The sequence below is a fragment of the Tasmannia lanceolata genome, unplaced genomic scaffold (genome assembly GCF_043159265.1).
Source record: "Tasmannia lanceolata isolate RefF3 unplaced genomic scaffold, GAP_Taslan_0.1 ptg000013l, whole genome shotgun sequence".
In the NCBI taxonomy this organism is placed as follows: Eukaryota; Viridiplantae; Streptophyta; class Magnoliopsida; order Canellales; family Winteraceae; genus Tasmannia; species Tasmannia lanceolata.
Window position 1 is genome coordinate 11,745,884 of NW_027518690.1, and position 20,619 is coordinate 11,766,502.

At 38.0% G+C, this 20,619-nt stretch overlaps 3 protein-coding genes across 3 annotated transcripts; all 3 read right to left on the bottom strand.

The window, feature by feature from the left end:
* Positions 1 to 6,333: 6,333 nt before the first annotated feature.
* LOC143890810 (protein FAR1-RELATED SEQUENCE 5-like) lies at positions 6,334 to 10,843 on the bottom strand. The gene is made up of 4 exons (XM_077395490.1): positions 8,480 to 10,843; positions 8,310 to 8,386; positions 8,139 to 8,193; positions 6,334 to 6,780 (listed from the first exon to the last, which is right to left on the bottom strand). Exons 1-3 carry the CDS (start codon positions 9,815 to 9,817, stop codon positions 8,190 to 8,192), a joined length of 1,419 nt encoding a protein of 472 aa, XP_077251605.1. The 5' UTR covers positions 9,818 to 10,843; the 3' UTR covers positions 6,334 to 6,780; positions 8,139 to 8,189.
* LOC143890966 (protein FAR1-RELATED SEQUENCE 5-like) lies at positions 9,884 to 10,429 on the bottom strand. The gene has a single exon (XM_077395632.1). It carries the CDS (start codon positions 10,427 to 10,429, stop codon positions 9,884 to 9,886), a length of 546 nt encoding a protein of 181 aa, XP_077251747.1.
* A 1,849-nt stretch (positions 10,844 to 12,692) lies between the features above and the next one.
* On the bottom strand, positions 12,693 to 20,619 carry LOC143890967 (uncharacterized). Its single transcript, XM_077395633.1, has 7 exons — positions 20,552 to 20,619; positions 16,559 to 16,738; positions 15,968 to 16,035; positions 15,723 to 15,799; positions 14,509 to 15,112; positions 13,431 to 13,563; positions 12,693 to 13,178 (listed from the first exon to the last, which is right to left on the bottom strand). Exons 1-5 carry the CDS (start codon positions 20,617 to 20,619, stop codon positions 15,029 to 15,031), a joined length of 477 nt encoding a protein of 158 aa, XP_077251748.1. The 3' UTR covers positions 12,693 to 13,178; positions 13,431 to 13,563; positions 14,509 to 15,028.

The window sequence follows — 20,619 nt, forward strand, 5'->3', positions numbered from 1 at the left end:
CTCACATCACACTTGAATCAAACAATGCTGTAATCAAACAATGTTGTAATTACAATCAAACAATGCTGAATCAAACACTTTAATCAACTCAACTCATAGAAGCAGAAATTACACTCACAAACGGTAACAGTGGGTGCGTGGGTTTTCACTTTTAACTTTGGGATAATTACATTTACACCCCCTCTAGTTTCTGACACATCCACTTCTACCCCTATAGTTTAAAACGTGACAAATACACCCCTGTAGTTTCAATTTGTTTAAGGTTTGCCCCCTCAGCTGAAGGTTCATCCATAGATTGAAGGGTTAGGATGATCCGATGGAGCTGATTTTTTGGGCACACCATATCTATGTCAGGACCCATCAAATGAACGCTTTGGATCATCCAAATAATGTGGGCCCCTACCTGAATCCAAACACTACCAAAAAATCATCCAAATAATGTGGGCCCACATTGTTTGGATGATCCAAAGCGTTCATTTGATGGGTCCTGACATAGATAGGGTGTGCCCAAAAAATCAGCTCCATCGGATCATCCTAACCCTTCAATCTATGGACAAACCTTCAGCTGAGGGGGCCTACCTTAAACAAATTGAAACTACAAGGGTGTATTTGTCACGTTTTAAACTATAGGGGTGGAAGTGGACGTGTCAGAAACTAGAGGGGGTGTAAATGTAATTATCCCTTTAACTTTTAACTAACAATAGAAAAAAATGTACATACTGTAACTTATGTAACTCGGGTCGGGTCGGGTCGGGCCCCTTCAAACCTGGCTCGACCCGAGATTCATGCGGGCTTTTGAATGTTGAACCCGGCTCGACCCGAAACCCATGAAACCTGAACCCGACCCAAGCTATTTTCGGGTCGGGTCAATGCGGGTCGGGTAAAACCCGGCTCGAGTTGCAGCCCTAACCGGCGGTGTAGCTTCACTTTCCTCATATATATATATATATATATATATATATATATATACACATATGAGAGAAAGGTTCCTACACATATGTGTAGATAAGTTATCTACACACTAGCTTAAAATACAGTAGGGGCCACATTATTTGGGTGATCCAAACCATTCATTTTTAAGGCCCTCACATAGATAGGGTGTCCACAAAAAATCAGACCCATAGGATCATCCTAACCATTCGAACTGTGGAGGCAAAAAATGGACTAATTTGTGAAGGTTTAAAGACATCCATTTTACCTCCACAAATCGTAGGGTTGGGATGATCCTATGGATCTGATTTTTTGTAAACACCCTATCTATGTGAGGGCCTTTAAAATGGATGGCTTGGATCACTCAAACAATGTGGGCCCCCACTGTATTTTAAGCTAGTGTGTAGAGAACTCTCTACACATATGTGTAGGAATCGTTTTCTCTCTCTCTCTTTCTATATATATATATATATATATATATATATATATATATATATAAAGAGAGAGAGAGAGAGAGAGAGAGAGAGAGAAAACATTTCCTACACACTTGTGTAGGTAAGTTACCTACACACTACCTTAAAATACAGTGGGGGCCCACATTGTTTGGGTGATCCAAACCATTCATTTGAATGGTCCTCACAGAGATATGGTGTCCACAAAAAATCAGATCCATAGGATCATCCCAACCCTACGATTTGTGGAGGTAAAATTGACGTGTATAAACCTTCACAAATTAGTCCATTTTTTGCCTCCATAGTTTGAATGGTTGGGATGATCCTATGGATCTGATTTTTTGTGGACACTCTATCTATGTGAGGACCATTCAAATGAATGGTTTGGATCACCCAAACAATGTGGGCCCCCAATGTATTTTAAGCTAGTGTGTAGGTAACTTACCTACGCAAGTGTGTAGGAAATGTTTTCTCATATATATATATATATATATATATATATATATATATATATATATAGGGGAAAGTGATTGTGAGCGGCCCCTCATATAAGCTTATATGAGGTGACGGCTAAAAACATGGTGAGCACACATTTTTGGGGTGATCCGAACCGGTCATTTGATAGGCCCTGACGTAGATAAGGGGTGCCCAAAAAATCAGTTCCATAGGATCATCCCAACCCTTCGTACTGTGAAGGTGGAAGAGGGGAAAATGGACGGGTAAGTGGGCAAATTTATACCCACCCATTTCCCCCTCTTTCACCTCCACAGTTAGTAGGGTTGGGATGATCCTATGGAGCTGATTTTTTGGGCACCCTCTATCTACGTCAGGGCCTATCAAATGACCGGCTTGGATCACCCCAAAAATATGAGCCCACCATGTTTTTAGCAGTCACATCATATAAGCTTATATGAGGGGCCGCTCACAATCACTTTCCCTATATATATATAGAAAAGTGACGTGTAGCTAACTTAGCTTCACCGACGGCTTAAAATACAGTGGGCCCCACATTGTTTGGGTGATGCAAACCATTCATTTGATGGGCCCTCACATAGATAGGGTGTGCCCAAAAAATCAGCTACATAGGATCATCCCAACCCTACGATTTGTGGAGGCAAAAATGGACGCATAAAAACCTTCACAAATCTGTCCATTTTTGCCTCCACAGTTTGAAGGGTGGGGATGATCCTATGGAGCTGATTTTTTGGGCACACCCTATCAATGTGAGGGTCTATCAAATGAATGGTTTGGATCACCCAAACAATGTGGGCCCACTGTATTTTAAACCGTTGGTGTAGCTAAGTTAGCTACACGTATGTGTAACTTCACTTAACTCATATATATATATATATATATATATATATATATATAGAGAGAGAGAGAGAGAGAGAGAGAGAGAGAGAGAGGAAAGTGAAGCTACACCGCCGGTGTAGCTAACTTAGCTACACCGCCGGTGTAGCTAACTTAGCTACATCGCCGGCTTAAAATACAATGGGCCCACATTGTTTTGGTGATGCAAAGAATTCATTTGATTGGCCCTCACATAGATAGGGTGTCCACCAAAAATCAGCTCCATATGATCATCCCAACCCTACGATTTGTGGAGGGAAAAATGAACGTGTAAAAACCTTCACAAATTTGTCCATTTTTGCCTCCACAGTTTGAAGTGTTGGGATGATCCTATGGAGCTGATTTTTGGTGGACACCCTATCTATGTGAGGGCCAATCAAATGAATGGTTTGGATCACCAAAACAATGTGGGCCCATTGTATTTTAAGCCGGCGGTGTAGCTTCACTTTCCTCATATATATATATATGAGGAAAAAGATTATACGCTTGAAGCGCATTTCGTTAATTACGCTTGAAGAGAGAGAAGTCGTTTGATTGGCTGAAATGGTGGGCCCGATTTCATTTTTTTTTAAAAAGAAAGCGGCGTTACGGAGGGTGCGTCTTCGACGTACCCTCGAAAAAAAATTAAAACAAAAAGATGCGGCGTTACGGAGGGTGCGTCTTCGACGTACCCTCGAAAAAAAAAGAAACTTCATCTCTCTCAGTCGTTCTCTCTCTCTCTTCACTGTGTTTATTTTCTAAAAAAAAAACCCAAACCCATATGGGTTAATTTCTTCCCCTCTCTCTCTCTCTCTCAACCATATGAGAAAACCCATCGGCTCTTCATCTCTCTCACTCGTTCTCTATCTCTCTCACTGTGTGTTTTTTTTTTTTAAAAAACCCAAACCCATCGGTTGCTGCTACCCCAATCTCTCACTGTGTGTGTTTTTTTTTTAAAAAACCCAAACCCATCGGTTGATGCTACCCCAATCTCTCAGTGTGTGTGTGTGTTTTTTTTTTAAAACCCAAACCCATCGGTTGCTGCTACCCCAATCTCTCACTGTGTGTGATTTTTAAAAAAAAAAACCCAAACCCATCGGTTGCTGCTACCCCAATCTCTCACTGTGTGTGTGTGTTTTTTTTAAAAAAAACCCAAACCCATCGGTTGCTGCTACCCCGACCGTGTTTTAAAAAAAAAAACAAAACCCAAACCCTCGAAAGAAAAAAAAAGAACAAAATTATTTCATCTCTCTCACGGTTTGGGTGTTTGGGTTTTGGCTCTCCATCTTCATCTCTCTCACGGAGTTCTCTCTCTATCTCTCACTGTGTTTTTTTTTAAAAACAAAACCCAAACCCTCGAAAGAAAAAAAAAGAACAAAATTATCTTCATCTCTCTCACGCTTTGGGTGTTTGGGTTTTGGCTCTCCATCTTCATCTCTCTCACGGAGTACTGTGTTCGGGTGAAAAAAACCCCCAAATCGCACAGGTACGCTCTCCTCTCTCTCTCTCTCTTTGTAAAAGAAGAAGGGGTTTTTTTTTTATGGGTTGAAGCTTAAGAATCTCGATCTGAAACCCCCTTTTGTTTTTCCTTTTACGAGTATTTTCCCATGATTTTTGTGGGTTTCTGAGATGGAGGGTTGATCAATCTGTGTTTTCACATTTTAGGGTTGATCATAAAATTAGACAAGTAACGATCAATCTGTGTTTTTTGTTTTTCACATTTTAGGGTTCATCAATCTGTGTATTGGGGGATGAATCTGTTTTTGTATGAAATTGGTTTTTAGGTGGGATGGGTTCCATATCTGTGGCTATTTGGAAATTGTGTAGATTTCTTTTTCTTTTTTAGATAATAAAATTAGACAATTGGGCATGATTGGGAGTAACATTTGGTGAGAATACTCCCTTTTTTTAAAATTACTTTTCTGGGATATTTTATATATTTCTATCTTGGAATATTGGCTGTTGGATTGTAGACTTCTCATGGCCATAGTTTCTGTCAGGTACATGTTTTACAGGATTACCCTGTCTTTAGACTTTTATCCATTTGTTCTCATGGGGATACATATTTTGAGTCTTATAACAATTGCCCTGTTAAGAGTTTCTTGAAAAATATGTAATCTGATTATGCCATTGCCTATTTCGAAAGAAGAAGTAACTCACGACTGTATATTCTATTTAGAGAAGCGTATTAAATGGCATCCTCAAGCAACTACAGTGCTAATTCACGGGGCATGCGACCACCCGAATGTGATTGTAAAGAGATGGCAGTTCGCAAAATTACTCGCAGTAACACAAACAACAATAGAGGCCGACCATATTACAAATGCGCTGGAATGAAAGTGAGTATGTTATTTGGTAGTTTTTTATCTATTTAATTCTTAACATGTATAAATTTTAATGTTGGAAACGACATGCAGGGCTACAGGTGTGAGTTTTTCGAATGGGCTGACCTTGATTTCGACGGTACTGAGTCACCCACTTACCCAAGGATTCACAATCGACGAGAAAGTATTGGCGAAAATAGAGGGATCGAAGACCGCATAACAGCACTCGAGAATGAGAATATCATGCGGAAGAATGAATTTAACATGTTTAAAGGGTTTGTAATTATGGGGTTTATGTTTGTAATTATGGGGTTTATGTTTGTGTTTTTCGTGTGCCTTTTTACCTTTAGGTAGTAGTAGTAGTAGTATCTTTTTGTATGGTTCTACCGTTAGGTAAGTTGTAGTAGTATCAAGTAATTGTATGAAGTGACATCGAACTCTGATTGTATAACTTATGGTTCACGAGAAATGAAAAAATCTTGGTGTTCATATTGTGGCTTGTTTTATTATTTTCTACTTTCAATTTAATTTGTGCACGATTGGATCGGATTCGCACGGTAGATTTGCTCAACAGATGCCCAAATTTTGAGTGTTTCCGATTTAAATCAGACACCAACAAAAAAAAAACTAAAATATCTTGAGATTCACCCTTCTTGAGACATTTCTGAGACACATATTAGTAAGTAGGGCCGGCCGAAGCTATTGTTAAATTGGAAACTATTGGTCATCCATGTTCCCTATATACCTTGTCATTATTCCAATGATTTCCCATTGTACCTATTCTCTGCAACCATCGGTTCAGATCTATCTCCGGCCCTTTCTAATTGAGGCATTGGCCCACAGAGACCAATTACTAACCAGCTGATCCAAAGTCTCATTTTGACCACATGAGTGATGAACCAATGTCCACCATGTCATAAAAAGATAACAAAATATATTTTCCCTTGTTGTTTGTTCTAATTACCAAACTTTAATTCTTTGAAGCCTCAACATCGCCTTGTAGCATTTCCACACTGCAAGAGAACAAGCACGTTAGAGGGTATTCTGTTGGTATTGCTGACTGTTGCCATTGGCCATATTTATGAGGTAAAACAGTCCTAGGGTTTGTGCGACTACATGTCCTCAACATACTTTACTTATTTGTTTTGGAGTGTGATCTGAGGGAAGCATGCATGCATGTATTTAAAATTTTAAAGTACATATTGCGTGTATATTTTTAGCACAAGTAATCAAAATTGGTCAACCTCACAGGAAAAGGAGAGGAATGGGTGGAGGGATATTTCTTTGTGGAAAATATGGAGCCATGTGCACACCACAGATATATCAGAGACTGCACATATAAGTGTCCAATACAAAACAGGAAAACCTTGCCACCACTTCAACATTGAAATCAAAACACCATAGTTAGCAAGGTGATCAACAGTGGTATTGCCTTCTATACGAATATGGGAGAATATACAATCCACGTCCCTCAACATGTCAAAAATCTCTCTGAACAAATATCTAAATCTCTAAGGGAGACCCAACAGCTTCCTTAGCAAGGTGAGCATTTTTACGTTATTTGCTTGGTCGTTGTTGATCTTGTGCGTGTAATTAAGACAGTTGATCTTGTAGAAGTGGTCTTGATCCCATCCAGAACAGTCTCTGTATCATGAAAGGTTCTTGGCACCGTTCCTAATCATCTAAGCTCGAAAATCAGCTCCAAAGTATCATTACTCCTTCCATTTTGCGCACACCCAGCATCACTGCACACCAGAGGCAAAAATAAAATAAAATTAATAGCAGTTATGAAAAGTTAATTTGGAAGTTGGAGGCCTATATACGAAAAGGTCGTATCACGCAACAATTTTATGATAGTTTCTAGCACAGGTACTTCAGCAAAGGCCTTGAGGAGATAAAATGAAATTTGGGTAGCTGAAGTGGTGAGATTTGAAATCGTTAGCATAGAAAATATCAGTTCAGAAGATGGGAAAAAATAATTAAAAGATGGCCATTTTAAAAATCTCAGTAGCCATTATCATATACATATCTGAAAAAGAGTTTCTTTGGATGATTGCATCTCTGCAAAGAAAACCAACATGCCATCATTAGTTTGTTGAGCATCTACCAAGAAGTTCAGTTCATAACAGACTAAAATAACACAACTGATATTGCATCCTCCTTCATTTCCTCGAAAACATTAAAACAGAAAAAAGGATAAGAAGAAGGTGCAACCATTGCAACTCATAAGAAGAAGAATAAATGCAACCCAAAAAGAATAAATAGGTCTGGGAGTCTTAAAGAACAGAAAGAGAAAGTGCATTCATTCAATTCCTTGCACTTAACACACATACATTTCTCCCTCTCGCAAGTCCAGAAGGTTACATACAAGGACTGTGAAACTGAAAAGCTGAGTCCTAGAGAGACGGACATGGAGATGGAGGGCTCTTTTTTTCTTAGTGAGGACATATGTGCACTGAAATGCTGTAGTTTTGCATGCATTGCAAGTTTTAATTTCCTTCGAAAATTCTGACCAAACTGTACTCCAATGTTACAATGAGAGAGAGACAGAGAGTTCTTGGTTTCGAATTTTCAGTGTCAAAACCATCTCCAAGGTAAAATCCAGAAGATTAAAAAAACTGAAATGCAAAAAAAAAAAAAAAAGGTTCTCGGATTTGAATTTTCAGTCTCCAAACCCTCTACAAGGTAAAACCCAGAACACCAAAACACCTAAAAATGAAAAAAAAGGTCTTGGGATTTGAATTTTAAGCGTCCAAACGTCTCCAGAAGGTAAAACCCAGAACTATCTGATATACTCTACTAACAAAAATAGCATTGATGTTAAGGAAAAGGAAGGCTACCCAATCTTGAATAATAAAATTTTGACACCAATTGATGAATATAAAGAAGAAAGACAAAGATCAAGGTAATACTACTGAAAATCCCCAACAAAAATGTCATTAATGTTGAGGAAAATTTTACTAAAGAACAATACAAGAGAAGGTACCCCTAATATAACTAAAGGAACTTAAAAGACACCTAAAAAGTTAAAACTTGGACCTTAGGATGGTCCCCATAATACCCCATTAGAATTGACAGTAATTTGAAGAATATTAACACTTACCTCAAATGTGATGCTTCTCCACCTTTATTTTCTCCATTGAAATGCTCATTTTCACCTGAAAAATAAAGGCAGTTGTTTTAAACTTACAACGCATAATATACTTATGATGGCTGCAAAGAAAGTCAAGAACAATTTTATGAACTTAATATCAAAGTAAATGAGAGCACAAACATGGCAATGCTTTCAACATTTTGGTCCCCCTCAACTTCTTCTCCCTTATCATCATTTTTCTTCTCATTTGCAGCCACCTATTAGCAAGCACAATAGTAGATATTTAAACAAAAAAGAAAAAAATGCGGGGCATAATAAAAATGACGAGTAATAACCATATTTTGTTTCACCTTAGCCCTCTTTTGACAGCTTGTTCTGTAATGTCCATATTCCCCACAGTTTTTGCACTGGCGTTGCTGTTTTTTTGCTTGAGTGGCCTCTATGCCAGATACATGACGCGTTGCACGCTTTGGCCTGCCCTTCGTCCTTACAACTTCGGGGTCGTGAATTGTAAACCTAAGTATTTGACTGGAATCAATGTTTGACAGATGTATTTGACTGGGACCAATGTTTGACTGAGGTATTTGACTAGGACCAATGTTTGACTGCACTTGGCTACCAACTGTTACCAAGTCACTCTGCGGAGAGACAATCTCCTTCTCCTTCTTTTCAACTTCTATAGCAAGCTCTGTACAAAAATCAGTCATCTTCTTGAAGAGAATCTCGTCATTACCAACCTTTTCAATCGGTTGCTGCCATGTTGACATTAGACACCACCTCTTCAGTCCATTCACGCCACTAGTATCTCCTTGGGTTACAGATGTTGTGCCCCCAGCTCGATACCTTGCATCAATTGACCATCTCTTTAATAAATAGCGTTTGGGGATAGTAGGTACTTGCTTTCTATCCATAACGTGAGTGACATGTCTGCATAATATTCCTTCCCTCTCAAACTTAGCACATTCACATGTCGCAGTTGCATCGTTAGAAATGTCAAACAGAACCCTGACGTATTTCTTCTTGTCATCTGTCCTAATTCCTACACTGTATTCCACAACATTACCGTTCTTTCCCAACTTATCTTTCCATAAGGCAAAATTACCCATCATCTCATCTTGAAATATGGTGAACATCTTCTTCGTATAGAATTCCCCAGCCTTTTGTTCCAATGGGCTGGTTGTGTTCAATTTGGCAATTGTATTTTTAGACTTAAAATCTTCTTCGGATTCAGCTTTACGCCGCTCAACTAGTGCCTTATCGTATTGACTCAAGAATTCAACTAAAGAGGTGTTCTGGTTAACATAACCATCAAAGAATGAATTTATACTTTCACTCCGTTGACTAGATGTCATTCCTGCTGTGAATGTGTCTCTCCAATAGGCGGGGATCCAATGCTCACGGAGATCCCACATTTTCCCTAACCAATGACTTTCATCAATACCATATTTATAAACCATAGTTTTCCATTCTGTCTCAGAATCCTCTATTTTCCTCCTAAAAAACCAATGATTGTAATCCTTGTAGAAATTACTGTCGGCATCTCTCATGTCTGCAACATGCTCAAGGAGATGCTTCTTTATGTGCCACGAACAAAATCGATGTATGGTCTGTGGAAACACTTTCCTAATTGCATTTCGCATAGCTCCGTCCATATCAGTTATTGTAGCACCTGGAGCTTTACCAAACATACACGTGAGCCACTGTTCAAATAACCAGGTGAAAGTCTCCTCTCTCTCGTCTGCAAGAAGTGCACATCAAAATAGAGTCGACTGCCTATGATGGTTAACTCCAGTGAACGGTGCGAACGGCATTTTAAACCTGTTCGTTTTGTAAGTGACATCAAATATGATCACGTCACTAAAGGTAAGGTATGCTTCTCTCGCTCTTGAATCGGCCCAGAACATCGAACGCAAAGTCCCATTCGCGTCTAACTCCAACTCGAAATAGAAGTTCGGGTCTTCAGACTTTCTCTTTTGGAAATGGTTTGTCACTGTCACCGCTTCTTTACCTATATTGTTCTCCCTCAGTGCTCTCAAATGGGCAATAACTTGATTTGTTGAGACCACGGGAGCATTGGAAGTAGAGTTAATGGCGTTTTTTATCTGAGCAGGCTTGAAATTACTTCCACCGAGCTGTTCAATCAAATTCTTACAACTTTTGTTATTACGGAACTGACTATGTGAATGATGCATTTGCCTTTTAACTGGAGAAGTAAGCTCATGAGAATGAATGTCGTCGAAAGTTGTAATTTTCCACTGATTATCTCTCAACTTGATGATTATCTTCGCTTTACAATTCATTCTGGTAAGGCGACGCTCCCTCAACTCCTTCACATCATCTCTCTTCTCCTTAACTCTTTTCTGTCCCTCTTTGTCACATACATATTGTCTCGATATCACCTCCTTCGTTATATTTCACTTCATTGTACTAGATATTCGTAGTCCAAAACCAGAAGCGTACGCATAATTATTATAGAACTCATATGCAGCTTCCCAAGTTTCAAAAACTTGATCCACAAACGGCTTATTCATAACACTTTTCTGACTGGCAACCTCGTTGGGACTACTAATTTCGTGACTACAACCCTCATCTCCGTCTTTCCCATCATTACCCTCCGATACTAGCTCATCATCATTGAGATTCACCCCATCATTAACCTCAACCGTAGACCCTTCCCATACTAAATTATCATCACAGAGATCAAATCCATCGCCAAACTCAATTAAACCATTTGCATCTACTTCGTCAATAGATGGATCCATTTTTTATACCTAAAAAATACAACGTAGACATGACCCATCATCATAATTAGAAATGGTTAAATGTACAGCTAAGAAAATCAGAGACAAGAATAGATGATAAAGATAATGACATTTTTTTTCCACATTGCCAACAATAAAACCAAAAAAATGGATCCATCTATTGACACCACACAAAAGAATCAGATTACATATTTTTCAAGAAACTCTGAACAGGGCAATTGTTATAAGACTCAAAATATGTATCCCCATGAGAACAAATGGATAAAAGTCTAAAGACAGGGTAATCCTGTAAAACATGTACCTGACATAAACTATGGCCATGAGAAGTCTACAATCCAACAACCAATATTCCAAGATAAAAATATATAAAATATCCCAGAAAAGTAATTAAAAAAAAAGGGAGTATTCTCACCAAATGTTACTCCCAGTCATGCCCAATTGTCTAATTTTATTATCTAAAAAAGAAAAAGAAATCTACACAATTTCCAAATAGCCACAGATATGGAACCCATCCCACCTAAAAACCAATTTCATACAAAAACAGATTCATCCCCCAATGCACAGATTGATGAACCCTAAAATGTGAAAAACAAAAAACACAGATTGATCGTTACTTGTCTAATTTTATGATCAACCCTAAAATGTGAAAACACAGATTGATCAACCCTCCATCTCAGAAACCCACAAAAATCATGGGAAAATACTCGTAAAAGGAAAAACAAAAGGGAGTTTCAGATCGAGATTCTTAAGCTTCAACCCATAAAAAAAAAAACCCCTTCTTCTTTTACAAAGAGAGAGAGAGAGAGAGGAGAGCGTACCTGTGCGATTTGGGGTTTTTTTTCACCCGAACACAGTACTCCGTGAGAGAGATGAAGATGGAGAGCCAAAACCCAAACACCCAAACCGTGAGAGAGATGAAGATAATTTTGTTCCTTTTTTTTTCTTTTGAGGGTTTGGGTTTTGTTTTTAAAAAAAAACGCAGTGAGAGATAGAGAGAGAACTTCGTGAGAGAGATGAAGATGGAGAGCCAAAACCCAAACACCCAAACCGTGAGAGAGATGAAATAATTTTGTTCTTTTTTTTTCTTTCGAGGGTTTGGGTTTTGTTTTTTTTTAAAAACACGATCGGGGTAGCAGCAACCGATGGGTTTGGGTTTTTTTTTTAAAAAAAACACACACCGTGAGAGATTGGGGTAGCAGCAACCGATGGGTTTGGGTTTTTTTTAAAAAAAAACACACAGAGTGAGAGATTGGGGTAGCAGCAACCGATGGGTTTGGGTTTTTTTTAAAAAAAAACACACACACACACTGAGAGATTGGGGTAGCATCAACTGATGGGTTTGGGTTTTTTTTAAAAAAAAACACACACAGTGAGAGATTGGGGTAGCAGCAACCGATGGGTTTGGGTTTTTTAAAAAAAAAAAACACACAGTGAGAGAGATAACGAACGAGTGAGAGAGATGAAGAGCCGATGGGTTTTCTCATATGGTTGAGACAGAGAGAGAGAGAGGGGAAGAAATTAACCCATATGGGTTTGGGTTTTTTTTTAGAAAATAAACACAGTGAAGAGAGAGAGAACGACCGAGAGAGATGAAGTTTCTTTTTTTTTCGAGGGTACGTCGAAGACGCACCCTCCGTAACGCCGCTTTCTTTTAAAAAAAAATGAAATCGGGCCCACCATTTCAGCCAATCAAACGACTTCTCTCTCTTCAAGCGTAATTAACGAAATGCGCTTCAAGCGTATAATCTTTTTCCTCATATATATATATATATATATATATACTAGTAAAAGTGCACGTGCGTTGCACGTGAAACTAAGGTATTAAATAATAAAATTTAGTAAAGACTTGCTTCACAGTTATATTAATAACATCACAATTCAAATAAGAAGCATCCTAGTAAACGAATAGATTCTACTCTTCAGTTGGCACGATCCATTTATGTACTAATCTTATCCATGGCGAAGATTCTACTCGTCAGTAGGCATCCATTTATGTACAAATTTTGTCAATGAATTCTCTGGAATCGTTAAAGACTGTCTGGGTCACTGCTAATGACAGCAAAGGCGTCACTGGCTTTTTGCAAGGGCACCTTCAGTTCAACATTAACAAAAGAAAGCAGTACGATTATCATGCATGTGCGGTAGGCAATAGAGCAACCACCCATAGAAATTATGATCAAATAAAACCTGATCCCATCTCCAGCTGGTTTGCCACTTCTTGAATATCGAAAACTTTGGCCTTCACCCTTCACCCTTCACCGATTGATTTCACCATACCACTCCAGATCTGTCGAACAACAAGAAATAAATCCCCAATTCCCCTACAAGCTCCTCATGAAAATGAAAATAAAAATGAAACAGACAACAACATCTCATTGTATTTTTATTATATCATCATTTCATTATATTGCTCACATTCATCCTATTGGATACATCGTTGACATGCCAGTGTCATGTAGTTAATGTTATGCAAGTCTCCATGCAAATTGGCCATTTAAGGTATCAAACTATTGGGGAATAAAGCAGGTGAGACACATACCAGTTGTGTCCTGAGTCACGTTTGTAGGTGCTGACTGACACTCCTAAAGGGTGACCAATGTTTGTGCCTGTAGCATCAAGGCTCCAGTGTGCTTCTGATCCAGCTCAAGCACCGATGTACATTCCTCTGCTGCCTAATATGTTCGTTGGCTCATCAGTTAAATCCACTAAAAATGTGTAAAGGCAAACCAAACATAGGAAAAAGAAAACATGGATTATGACTTTATCCTGTCCAGTGCTATGCTGTAAGGTTCCAGTTTACACATTTTTGAGGCCATCACTACTTTTGGATGTATCCGTTCCCATAATCGGAAACAGCTAAAACCAAAGCCCATATCTATGCTACCAAGGTTTAATATAAAAAGTATAGCAAAAATGACAAAGATCTAATACAAAAAATGAGCAATAGCAAATTTATCTAAATAAAATTAGATAGAAGATTTTTTTTTTTGAAAATTGGCTTTTATTAATATATAGAAAGCGAAGAGGGGACAAGGTGTCCCCATCCAAAATACATAGGCTCCAGCCCAATACACTTACAGTAAATGAGTAATAAAATTAGATAGAAGTTTACAACATACATTCTATGAACTAATGTAAGAAATAAATCAATAATTTTTAAAACGGCCAAATTACAAGTTAAAATTTACACCTATAAAAATGGATATGATTGTTGAATAAAACTAAAACAGATTAAAAGGAAATGAAAAGAATAGAGTTTCAGGATACTATGAACCTATATATACATTGTTATATCAAGATAACCAAATAAAAAATGAGATAGTAAGATACTTGGATAACCATGTACAGAAAACAAGAGAGGAGACATAAGGGCCATCCAAAATCCAAATTTCAGACCCATTCACAGAGGGATGCAAACAATAGTATTCACACATCAATCCCAAAAAAAAATTAACCAAGATAATGCTTCTCACAAAAGTCACCCGTGATAAAAGTAAAACCCTTGATCTTGTATGTTGCCACGTCCAATGATCATTATTAGCTAAAAATAATGATCAGGAAAAGACAATTCTTGAATGTGAGTTGAATAATGGATGGGGCTGAGTTCAATTACTCACCGAGGAAAGATGATAGCCAAAAAATATGAATTGATGAAAATTTCCGGCAATATTTCACCACGGATCTGGTTCATTTGATTTCTGAGGTAGAACTTTTTAAATATTTAGTGTCACAACCAATTTTATCAATAAGATTAGCCCAATAGCCTCCCATTCTCTGAATTTCAAAGCACTTATATCCCTCAAAATATATATAAAAGAACAAGGTCCAGCTGATTTCTTTCCACATCACATCCCTGATGGATCAAACAGAGAGATTCAGAGGTTTTTGTATGATGTATTGAAGCTTGAGCTGCTGCTTCTTGCCAAGGCTTGTACAAATCTTCCTCACAAAAGGTGCAACCTCTCCATCACATATCCCTTTCAACAAAACCAACACTCTTTTGGGAAGAACAGACTCTAACTCAGTTTCAAAGCTATCCACGCTGGAATGACTCGTTCTATTGCATGAGCTCAAGCATCCAGATCTAGTAAAATGGCCCAAGACCGATTCCTTAAATTCTTGACTCGTTATCTGTGATTAGCCCTTGAATAGTGTGAAGGCACTCATGAACCACTCTACCGTCTGAGAATTTTCTAAGTAGCTACAGATACAATTCAGAATCTGGGAAAAAAGAGAGATAGCAAATTAGTTAAAAGTATGATATTCGATCATGAACTAACCAACAATAATATTTTCGTTAAGTTGAAGTAAATCAACTTTATTTAATAGTAAATATAAAAAAGATACTTATGTGAATAAAACACTACTGAATGGACTATGGAGCATAGCAATACCAAACTCTTGATATATCAAGAAATAACTACAAGAAAGAATCAGATTTTTTTAATCACAAGAAAGCTTCAGATTTGTTGTAACAAAATGAAAAGAATACGGAGAAGAAGAAGAATAAAACCTACAAACAAGAGAGATTCAAAAATGAAACCTACAAACACGAGAGATATTAAAAACTGAAACATATAGAAGAGTAAGATTTGTTGCAATAAAATGAAACACAAGCCTAAGAGAATGAAATTTACAGAACTTATTGGCCACGCATGAGATAAAAGACCTTGTGAATAGATCATTACATGGCTACAGAAAATGCAGTTTATGGTCAAATATGCTATAAACCCAAACCCAAAGCCATTGCCCAAAACAATAAATATTTAGTGATGTGAAACCAAAATGTAGTAAAACAAAAGAAGAAACGATCTGAAACCAAACAAATTACCCAAAAAGCAATGAAATGATCTGAAACTGATAGGTCCAAAAACATTGCCTCCTCTTCCAAATCCTCACCCATTGAACCTGCCAAATGTAACAGATGTTCCTTCTTAGTATGCTTCATTACATAGTTGCATTTTTCTGCAACGTAATTTAATTACACATAAAATATAATTACCACTATCGCTCAAAGAGATACTATGTCTAGATATTTAGTGATCCAATAATTTTATTTTCTGTTGGACTACTTACAGATGAAGTGATCTTTAATAGGCCTTAGCTCCACGTACTTCTCGCAATCATTTCCATGAATACATTCTCTACAAAGCGTACATTTCTTGTCAATTTTGCATAAAGCTACCAGTAAAGTGCCATGAAATGAGCATGGGAAAAGAAATGGAAAAAAAATTATTTAGTAATATACCCAAATGTTATTTATATCTTGTCAATTTTGCATAACGCTAGCAATAAAGTGCCATGAAATGAGCATGGGAAAAGAAATGGAAAAAAATCATTTAGTAATATACCCAAATGTTATTTATAAGATAAAGCATTTCCATTACAAAACAGGAATATTCAGAGGAAGTTGTTCCAACCAAGTAAAGATCTGAGGATGGATTTTGAAGTTCTGATTAAGAGATATTTTAAAGTATTAGATTTTTATAGATTTTAAACAATTATATTTTTAAAAGAGGTAGCAGAGATTTCAAAGAATTTGTTCTGAAACAAAAAAGAAAGAAAAAGAAAACCCTTGAAGAGAGATTGAAAGAGAGAGAAATTGAGAGACTGAGAGAGGGGAGATTGAGAAAGACAGATATAGAGATAGATTGAGAGCGAGAATACCTGGAAAAATCGCTGGTAAAAATTGCCGGACTCGCGACAGAGGAAACCCGAGAGTAGAGATGCGTTTTGATACCCAAAAAAAGCCCTAGAGAAGTCTGCTGTTTCGATAAAGAAGTAAAGCTGTAGTTGAAATATGCATGCGAGTCACCTGGCGAGAAGATGAAAATGCATGAGAGACACCTAGCAAATACCCAGAGCAGAAACAAAAAAGGAGAGACATCTGGCAGGATTTATGCATGCGAGACACCTAGCAAATACCCGTAGCAGTGTAGCAAAAGGAGAGACAACTGGCAGGATTTTTGGACGTATTCTAGGGGTAAAAGCACAGACTGAAACGACGATAAGGCCCTAAGGAAAGGGGATATATCCGGAAGTTGTAGGAAATCAGAAGTGGGACTTAAATGGGATTTGTGCAAAAGTTGGTTGACGAATTTTCCTTGGTTTACGCTTTTAGAATAGTAAGGATATATATAGAAAAAACGGTTCCTACACACATGTGTAGATAAGTTATCTACACACTAGCTTAAAATACAGTGGGGGCCACATTATTTGGATGATCCAAACCATTCATTTTTAAGGCCCTCACATAGATAGGGTGTCCACAAAAAATCAGATCCATAGGATCATCCTAACCATTCGAACTGTGGAGGCAAAAATGGACTAATTTGTGAAGGTTTAAAGACATCCATTTTACCTCCACAAATCGTAGGGTTGGGATGATCCTATGGATCTGATTTTTTGTAAACACCCTATCTATGTGAGGGCCTTTAAAATGGATGGCTTGGATCACTCAAACAATGTGGGCCCCCACTGTATTTTAAGCTAGTGTGTAGAGAACTCTCTACACATATGTGTAGGAACCGTTTTCTCATATATATATATATATATATATATATATATATATATATAGAGAGAGAGAGAGAGAGAGAGAGAGAGAGAGGAAAGTGAAGCTACACCGCCGGTGTAGCTAACTTAGCTACACCGCCGGCTTAAAATACAATGGGCCCACATTGTTTTGGTGATCCAAAGAATTCATTTGATTGGCCCTCACATAGATAGGGTGTCCACCAAAAATCAGCTACATAGGATCATCCCAACCCTACGATTTGTGGAGGCAAAAATGAACGTGTAAAAACCTTCACAAATTTGTCCAGTTTTGCCTCCACAGTTTGAAGGGTTGGGATGATCCTATGGAGCTGATTTTTGGTGGACACCCTATCTATGTGAGGGCCAATCAAATGAATGGTTTGAATCACCAAAACAATGTGGGCCCATTGTATTTTAAGCTAGCGGTGTAGTTAAGTTAGCTACACCGGCGGTGTAGCTTCACTTTTCACTTTCCTCTCTCTCTCTCTCTCTCTCTCTCTATATATATATATATATATATATATATATATATATATATATATATATATATATATATATATATATATGGGGAAAGACTATGCGCGGTCGCTCATATAAGGTTATATGCGCAGCAGCTTCAGAGCCGTCGAGCTCAAATGATCGTGGCCATTCCTTGCCCTTTTCAAAATGTAAAGAAAACAAAGTCGAGAATCCGGCTGAGAAAAAGTGAGACGATCGGATCTCTGTGTTTCTCGACGGGCGCCCAAAATCCCTTCTGCCATTTCTTCTCGCCTGTGAAAATCCACGATCGTTAAAAAAAAGCCGATCGTCTCTCTTTCTCGTCACAGATTAAACCGATCGACGAGGGTTTCAGATTTTCCAAAGAAGAGAGCCGATCGTCTCTCTTTCGACGAGGGTTTCAGATTTTCCAAAGAGAAACCCTCATCTCCGCCGGTTTTCCTCCTCCAACGAAGGAGCAGACGCCCGCCGTTCTCCTCCTAGGTTAGTTTGTAATTTCTTTTTTTGTTTTTTTCCCTTTTTCTCTTCCCAGGTTATATATATAATTTCATTTTTTGTTTTTTTCCCCTCCAACGACAAAATCTGCCATCTCCGCACAGTGTTTTCTCCTCCAACGAACCAGACGTCGTTCTCCTCCCAAGGTAATTTCTATTTTTCATTTTTTGTCTTTTTCCCCTTTTCTAGGATTTCATTTACGCTTTTTTGGTTTCTTGGGTCCTTGGAGACCAGCACATTTTATTGCTGAAATTCGTAGAGGGCGTGGATTTTAATTTTTTTTTATTGTGAGTTCAATACATAATGTTATTGGATTCTATAAATGTGAGATCTCTTTCTCATATTTATAGAATACACATTTTCTTCTGTAAGGCACCATTTGAAAATATTTTTGATTTTTTTAGAGCCTTTCAGGTAGATCAATTTATGTTTTGAAGGTATTTGCAGTTGATTTTTTTTAGTATGCTATTTGTAGTTTTACTTCCCTGTTTTCTTTGTGATTTTTGCCTCTAACTCATTGTTCTTGCAATTTCATCAAATTTTGTTCCAAGTTTGTGTAGATTCCTCTAGAAAAATAACTGGTGTATCTGTTTTTTCATGGTGTGGGAAAATATCCGTTTCATTTTAACATATTTTTGGTGGGGTTTTTAACTTATTTTGAGGGGTTTTTTGTGTTTTAATGGCTTTTGTTGGTGACTTGGATGTCGATGCTATGATAGAGTAATGTATCTGGATGTGGTGATTTTTTGTATTTAAAAAGATTTGGAGTTCATGGGTTTTTCTGTTGTTCCTGTTGGTTATTTGGTGATTTGGATAGACCAAGCATTTCTATAGAATTGTGCTTATGCTTATGCTTTGGTTTAATATTATGTAATTGACATTGATTTGGCTTACATGTTTTTTGTTTTATTTGATTGTCTTGAAGTGAAGGGATTGGAGAAGTGTACTCGAGTTAATGGATGATAGAGACTACTATATAGATTTTGGTTTACCAATTGATGATATTGACACTAATAGACTGATTATGGTTGGCGATTGTAGACACCCCATTTTGACCGGACCCAGGTTGGTAGTGTTTGTGCGAGTCCTCGTCAAATTAGTGAGTTAAGGTCCCGAATTCTATCCTAAGTTGGGTTAGGGTCCCATCGAGGGCCCTGTCAAATCTCATCAAAATCCAAGCATATTTGTCAAATAAGACGAGCGATGCAAGAAGCGCAGTACAAGTAGAAAGGGGGTTGAATTAATCAAGGGAAGGGCTGTCTGTGAGAATAAAATGAGACAAATCTATTCTTTTTACAAAAGGAGGTTGATATAGCTCGTTTTCTACGCAACTATTTGGCGCGCCCATCACTATTGGTGCGCCCAGTACCAATATCAGTGGTCTTTTCAAGATTATAAAAAAAAAGAAAATGAAAAAAATCAAGAAGAGGAAGGATTTCCCATTTTCGTTGTAAATTTAGAGAGAGAGGAAGAGCGAAAGAGTCATTGGAAAAGGGGTTTTCCATTTTTTTCTTCTCCGATCTCCTTGCTGGAGCTCCGTTTCAAATCCCACCACCACCTCCACTTCTTCTTCTTCTTCTATTTCCTCCACCGCCATCTCTCCCATCTCCAAGCCGGTCGATCATTGCCAGATCCAAGATCTAAGATCTGAAATCTCAGATCTGAGATCTGAAATCTCAGATCTGAGAGAAGAGGGAGAAAGAGAGAGAGAGAGAGAGAGCAAGAGAGGGAGAGAGAAAAGCAAGGCCAAGTTAGCTTCCCTCCTCTCTTATCCGATTATCTTCTTCGTAGGATTATGCCGGATTCCGGTCATCTTCTCCGGCGGGATTTTGTTTGAATCCGGTCGGAATCTCCATCAATTTCATGGTTTCCATCACATCATCTTGGCATCCACTACAACAACAGCCTCAACAAACTTGTCTTCCTTTCTTTACCCAAACCTTGACTCATTTTCCCTTTTCCAACCCTTCTTCTCCGGCGAATCTCACCTCGAAGTTTACCATTTCTTCCGGCCTCTCCACCACCCAAACCCATTTTATTTCTACATCTCCATCTCCATCTCAGATCCAACCAAAACCTTCTTCTTCTCCTTTATTTCATAACCGGCACCTCAATTTCCCTCTATTCTAGAACCTAGCCGTAATACCCATTCCCTCCATTGTTTCTGGCAAACCCCCTGAAGCTCCAATCGAGAACTCCAT